Source organism: Penaeus japonicus, unplaced genomic scaffold, assembly GCF_977035675.1.
Source record: "Penaeus japonicus unplaced genomic scaffold, GWHDUDI00000001_assembly GWHDUDI00000018, whole genome shotgun sequence".
In the NCBI taxonomy this organism is placed as follows: Eukaryota; Metazoa; Arthropoda; class Malacostraca; order Decapoda; family Penaeidae; genus Penaeus; species Penaeus japonicus.
The window spans coordinates 22,885,731-22,893,230 of NW_028234420.1; the positions used below are offsets into that span (position 1 = coordinate 22,885,731).

Here is a 7,500-nt window from a genome sequence, read left to right on the forward strand (position 1 = left end):
CAAGGCACGACCTTCTTGATCATCCTCCTCGCCCAGTGGTCCCGGATTGTGCAAGTGACTGGTTCTCAAGGTGCAGTAGTTGGCTTGACGTGTGGTTCCCAGTAGCAACCTCATGATCTAACACAAGGATCTTTTGCAAAAAGCCGTCAAAACGTGACTCCTACACACATGGTTTAGTACAGTTTCGCTGCAATACGTCTGGACCGGCAATAACAAGGCATTGAAGACGGAGTTTGGTCCGTTTCTACAGGAGCTTGCATCTTCAGATACTCCTGTCGAGTGAGTTCATGGCTCCTGCTGCCAGACTAATGTGTCTGTTGACTTCCTGGTCAATACATGAAAACTGTGCGACTTCGATGCCTTCGCCCAAAGCACACACCGACTGCGCAGTTGTTTCTAGCAGACCCTCAATATCCTGGAATTATGTTGTTTTCGGAACGATCAGTCTCAAAATATCTACCTGTAATAATGTATATCTCTTTACGCGTTCGATCTCGTCGTATTCCTCAAATCATTGTTTCAGGCACAAAAAGTTGTGGGAATTTTTATCAATACCGGTTCTCACATTTGGGAACCCTCCTTCCGGGACCCACAGTTCGCCTGGCTTGCCGTTTGGAAAGGGAATTTCCCGGCCTCTCAGCATCTCCTTACTTTTGGTACCTGCCAGTTGGTCTCTTGGGGAAAGAAAAAACTGCCCACAGTTTTAACAGACAGTACAATTGAAGAATTCGGTTTGAACCAGCTCACACAGTCCATTTTCAGTGTGCATGGGGGTGTTTTGGACTGAAGGTTGTGCTGGCGCCGAACTGACGGCCGGACCAACGGCCGCAGAGATTGATTTCCTCCGTCAGGTGTTTCCTTTCTTGGTGAGTGGCTCAAAAACCGACAGCAGCTTCCAGTTTCTTGGTCCATTCCTAGATTAATGAGCGAACCATCACACTGCTGAATGAGTTCCGATAGAAGTCTAGTGAGGGCAATTTTCCGTCTGGCAACCATCAGTTGCAACAGTTCTGACGACTTTTTTGTCCTCATAGTGATTGCTCCTGCAAGACCAGTGGTTCTCAACTTTTTTTTTTTACTCCATTCCCCCACTTTGCACATCCTCATGCCCCTTCTTCATTCTTCTTCCCGCCACCCACCCCTTGATCAGAATACATATATCTGTGTATGTATATATATGTGTGTGTGTGTGTGTGTGTGTGTGTGTGTGTGTGTGTGTGTGTGTGTGTGTGTGTGTGTGTGTGTGTGTGTGTGTGTGTGTGTATATATATATATATATATATATATAATAACAATAATAACAATAATAATAATAATAATAATAATAATAATAATAATAATAATCCCAACACCTGTACAAGGTAGGAGTAGTATTACTAGATACGTTATAAAAAATAGTCCTCGAAATGCTCATGAGTTCACAAAATACTTTCAAAAGCTGCAATCTTGAAAATGACATCCGTGTACGTAAACACAAATTTGGTAAAGAAAATCATAATGAGTGTCATGAGACGTACTTTAGAATACTAGAACACGCTGCACTAACACGGAGTCTTATTTAATGAATGGCTTGGATAAACTGGAACGATTTTACCGAGCGCCACTCGACGGAGATATAATTAAATAATCAAAACTAACAACATGAGAGGAAAGAAGACGAGGTGACATGACACTTGACATTCTGTGTCTCAGGAATATTGACGTTAGACAAGGAGTTAGTTATTTTCAATAAAAGAGAAACAAGAGGTCGTGGTATAAAGTTGCGAAAAAATGTGATGTTAAGGATGTAATGAAATATAGATTGATAAACTTGTATGATTATCTAAATAAAGCAGAATGGTCATTTCATCGAGCAGAACCGAATGAGGAATATTAGACCAAGGATACTCGGCATGAAACATCTTCACCATCATGTGTTATGGAAAACCCTACAGTATACATATGAAGGCCAAACTTATCAATGTTGAACAACTGTCCAAAGGCGCCTCATCTTCGCAAACGTCTCGTGTTAATGTTTTCTGTTACCAAGAATTAAGTTGAGGGAAAAAGAAAACGGTATTCCATGGGAAACTCTCATAAAAACCCTTGTTGTTGCTTGACTCTGTCTCTACGTCACGAAAAAAACTTTAATGCATGACATTCCTGTGATAATTTGCAATCGTTAGGTGATAGATTTGGTTATTGTGAGATTTTTTATGTATTATTAGGATTAGGCTAGACTATGGATTTTTGGTTAGACACGTCTAGCAAATAAAATCATCGAAATGCTGGTAAGATGGGAATCTAGATCCAGAGGATCCCATTAATGATGAGGATCACAATATGCTTTTCACAAGGGCAATATGAATATCTTCAAGTATGCCAATAAGTGTTCAGAGTATCTCATTCTCTTGATCATAACAGTATAAATCAGTTATTTTGACTCCATATCTGCATATTCCAAACCATGCTTCTGTTCTTCAGAGGAATGGCTCTACTTATCAGCAGACCCCAGATATTTCTCTTCGCTTATTCTGAAGGGTAGCAATGTAACCTTCACATGTTAATTACTCCACTATCCACTTCAAGTCTTTTCACCAATCTTATAATGCATCATCATCCCTGGTCCTCCTGACACCCAGGGCACCGGAAGTCCACCGTTCTATTGAGGTGGCTTAACCCCTAACACATCCTGTGATTTTCTACCTCTCCAGTGTCCATTTGATTCACACTCACTCATTCACACTCACTCATTCACACACACTCATTCACACACACACACACACACACACACACACACACACACACACACACACACACACACACACACACACACACACACACACACACACACACACACACACACACACACACACACACACACACACACACACACACACACACACACACACACACACGAACACACACACGAACACACACAAACACACACACGAACACACACACGAACACATATCAAAATTCAAAAATTCACTAGAAATTAAGATGGGTCAGATCCAGATCCTCCACCCCTTGCATGATCAAGAACTGGTTGAGCAATGTGGTGATTATATCTATCTATAGTCATGTTCTATATCAATCTATCTATATGTGTGTGTGTGTGTGTGTGTGTTTGTGTGTGTGTTAAGGGAAGACTATGAAAACGAAATTATAACCACTTGATTTATTAATATGATCTTAGTACAAAATGACTAGACAAAACAATCCAAAGAGTTTAGTTGTTGGATGTATTTACAATCTGTATCACATTTAATGCATCACTTTCTATAATTAAAGATGAAATAAACATGACAAGATGGAAATTTTTTAAATATTACATAGATCAAGTTGCAGAGCTCACAAATAATAAATGATGTATTTTTAAAAACCTACTGTCAAAAAAATTCTTAAGACTGGAAGCAGTGATACTATTATTAGTTTATATTAGATATATACAATAATGTTAAAACTTGTTTTTACAATATCAATACCAATCCTGAACTCCTACCTTTTGCTGCTGATCAAACTCATTAATCATATAACCAATAATAAGATAAATATTTACCTTGAGATAAACTCAAAATTAACCCTAATAAAATATAGCAAAACTTCAAGGTATTCACACTTCACAGAACTATATTCATAACAACTAATGAGCAAAATAAACATGCACAACATAGCAATAAATTTGATGCTTACAATTATCCACAACCTACAATACAGTCATTTATTTTTGCTAGTGAATATTCACCAGACACATTTTGTACCTGCTCTGCTGTCTGTATTACCAAGTGATATGTGATAAGTTATCTGCTAATGTTGGTTTCCAAACACTGCATCATTCAAGAAATTAAAAGAAGGATTAAATAACAGGGATACACAAAAATAATAATAAATATCCTTATTTAATCCTTGTTTCAGCTCTCATATACTTTTCTGTATCTTGTTATTACCATGATTTATCATACAGAAACTTTAAAGTCAGCTATATGAAGGTATACATTGTAATAAATCATGCATATTACTGCATAACCGATCATCACTGATGCCAAACCATGCATCCAGCAAGGGATGGGCCCTATCCAGTCTCAAGGGGATACACTCACATGAAGCATATAGTTGCATCAATGAATGTCTCTCCTTGATGATATATGCTGAATACTCAAGTCTTTATAAGTAATTGTGTTTACATGTATCACTGTTTCCTCAAAGTTCAATAAAATATGTGAGTTTTTTTTCTTTATTCACACAAGTAATTGTATGAGTTATATCTATTAAAAGTGAAGAAAACAGAAGTGGGAAAACAGGAAGGGTTAAAATTTAGAATACTTGGTTATAGCCATACACATTGGAAAATCATTACATAAAAATACATTTTCCTCATTTCATAGAAAAAGGTGTGTGTATATGTATGTGTTAGTGCTAATACATGAATAATGAAGAAAAGTTAAGGATTTACATTCCTACACCCTATTCAAGATTCGTAAAAGTTGTTCTTGCACAAGCACCTATTCAATGTTGCAGCATAATGAACACTTGGTATCACAGACACCAAAATAAAAATGGTCAGTATCAAGTAACCACAAAATAAGTCAGACAAGTTCAAATTCATATCCAAAATATCAAAGATCTGAAGTAAAATTTTATCATATACACATGGTTTTCATGTTCTGAGTTATCACACATCTTAGGCTTTTCAAGATAATATAATCATCTACAATTTTGTTAACCCAATGACACCAGGATGTTTTTAAGGTGGATGGTCCACTGGCCAGGATAAATTTAAATTGAGTGAGCACCATGTCTGGGATTACTTTTGAGAAAGCAGCCACATGCAACACCCCATCAACAAAATTTAAACCTTTTTCTTGGAATACTGTTGACCTGAATGTGTAGTACGTGAGTTGAGGGTTTAACTTCTTGTGACCTTCCATCTCATTGCTCAGGGAGGTTGTAACAGACTGATATTGTAAGGTTTGATTGATGCCAATTAGACTCTTATGAGATGGAAATGGCATAATTTAATGGGAGTACAAAAACATTTATATAATGAAAAGGCAAGAGCAAAATTTTGATTTTGAGAAATGGCTACACAACAAGGCAGAGGTTAGTTAAGTCATGTTCAAAGATGTGCCTATTGGTTGTGGTAGTGGGAGGGAAGACAAATGAATGGGAAACAAACTGACAGACAAACATAAACATGCCAAATTTCAAATTTCCTCAATAATACATTATCATAAATATGATAATCATGATTATGATTATACTTTGTGCCATGTCAAATAACATGGTACAAAGACACAAAATGAATGTTCTAACATCCAAATCCCCTGCCATGGCAAGATGGGTCCAGGCGAGCCATGACACACGTACATGTCACCTGGTGCCACTGGGTTAAACATACACCAATGAAACTGAAGTATAAACTAATAGCTATAATATTGCAATTTATAATTGTGTTGCAGATCATTTGTGACATAAAAGGAACAGTATCAGTTCCAAAACTCTTTTGAGAATAAAGTGACCAGGTAATTGAGTCGTTATCATACATGCCTACTGCACTCACACACAAATGTGCTTGTATACATGGACATGTACATGCATAAACACACATTCACACCCATAACAATAAACATTGATACACTCATACATGCAGGCATACATGAAGTAGAAGTAGAAGCAGAAGAAACAATATTGGCACCTAATTATTATGCACCTGTGTATACAATGAAATAAATTATAACATTAAAGTTGAGCTTCTCCTTTCTAACTGTAATTTTCTTTTTTTTTTTAAATTGCTTTCAGAATTGTTATTTACTTAAATAAATACTTTTTGAAAGGCACTTTTTGCTATAAATGTGACACTGAAATTCTCAAGTCAGTGCAAATGCAACTTTTGAACTTAAAAACAAAACCTCAATTTCCTAATTTCTGAAGTAGGAAAAAGCATCTAATTAAACAATATTAATCACTAGACTATCTCTCCATACAGGTAAGCCAATGTATAGAAAAGCATCTGCAGTTTTAATACAAAGGAATATTTCATATCTATTGTATGTTACACATGAAATACAATTCAATGTGTCACATATGAAGCTAAGTGAACACAATTAAAAGTTGACCTGTATATTCACCATCAAACTTTTAAACTTTTTTACCAATGGGCAAGTTGACCTGTGAGTTTATGGAGATAGGTAGAGGCCATTAGTGCTTTATGAAATTGTGTCTTCACTTGCTTTATTATTCTGCTATACACTTAATGATGTACATTCATATCAAATTATTAATAATTTATCCGTCAGTTGCTAAAGTTCATCTCCAGCAAGCATGATATGCACACCAAGAAGCAAGCGCATGAATGAAACAAAGACATTGAAGTCTAGTCACACACATTTGAATGCCTAGCAATCCCAGATTTGTCTGGGATATTATTGTATTTATTCTGAATAAGAAAATGGAAAACACACTGCCCAAAATATAACTGATATGAAACATATCACACACACATCAATAAAAAACAAATTAAGCATCATAAAAAATTATCATTTTCTCTTTTACTGCAGGAGTGGTCATCTGATTGTTTGTATATGGGGTGTCTATATATGTATACATTTTATTCATATATATATATATATATATATATATATATATATATATATATATATATATATATATATATATATATATATATATATATATATACATATACATATACATATACATATACATATATATATATATATATATATATATATATATATTACATATATATATATATATATATATATATATATATATATACATCTACATATACATATATATACACACATCTGCCTTTCACATAAGTCCCATTGAGATAACAAAGCAGTTCCTGCTGCATATAAATCTCTGATACAATATTTCTCCAATAACACTACAGTCACATAAGTAACAGACTGTATATATAGAATATATCTTAAATAAATTATATAGTACAAGATGAGATATTTGTGGTGATATATCTTCACACGGAATATATCATTTCTTATCATATAATAAGCTGATAGTACTTGCAGAACCATGAAAATAATTAAATGATTCATCATTTTCCTCTTCGGTGAAAAGGTTCAGTAATTAAGATACCTATAAAAACATAAATTTTCAATTATATCCGTTTCTAATATCAATGATATACCAGCAGGAGACTACAAGGATGTTTCAACTGCCTTCTTATTCAGAGCAGCTAGACTGGTTGGTGACGGAGTCCTCTTGTCGGGGGAGGCAGGTGGCAGCGTGAGGCCATCTGTCGTGATTGGAGAGCTCATGGCACTCGGAGACCTGACAGCACCTATCACAAGGTTGGAGTTCACATTTCCTGAGAGCATCTCCACCATCCTGAAATTGTGCATGAGGGTTTAAAAAGTGAATCGAATTATACATTAGACATCCTATGACTTGCTAGTATTTGTGAGAATATTGTAAATAATTGCTATATTTATATACTTAAATTACAGAAAGATTAAAAGAGGCCAACATTCATATGGA

The 7,500-nt window shown here is 35.3% G+C and overlaps 1 protein-coding gene across 5 annotated transcripts in view; it reads right to left on the minus strand.

The window, feature by feature from the left end:
- Window positions 1–5,752: 5,752 nt before the first annotated feature.
- The window catches only part of IKKbeta (inhibitor of nuclear factor kappa B kinase subunit beta), a 21,006-nt gene continuing 19,258 nt past the window's right edge, over window positions 5,753–7,500 (minus strand). For all 5 annotated transcript variants that reach the window (XM_043001458.2, XM_043001464.2, XM_043001490.2 and 2 more), the window contains exon 15: window positions 5,753–7,350. In XM_043001458.2, coding sequence (XP_042857392.2) covers window positions 7,161–7,350 — 190 coding nt within the window. In that variant the 3' untranslated portion in view covers window positions 5,753–7,160. The remainder of the gene's footprint in view (window positions 7,351–7,500) is intronic.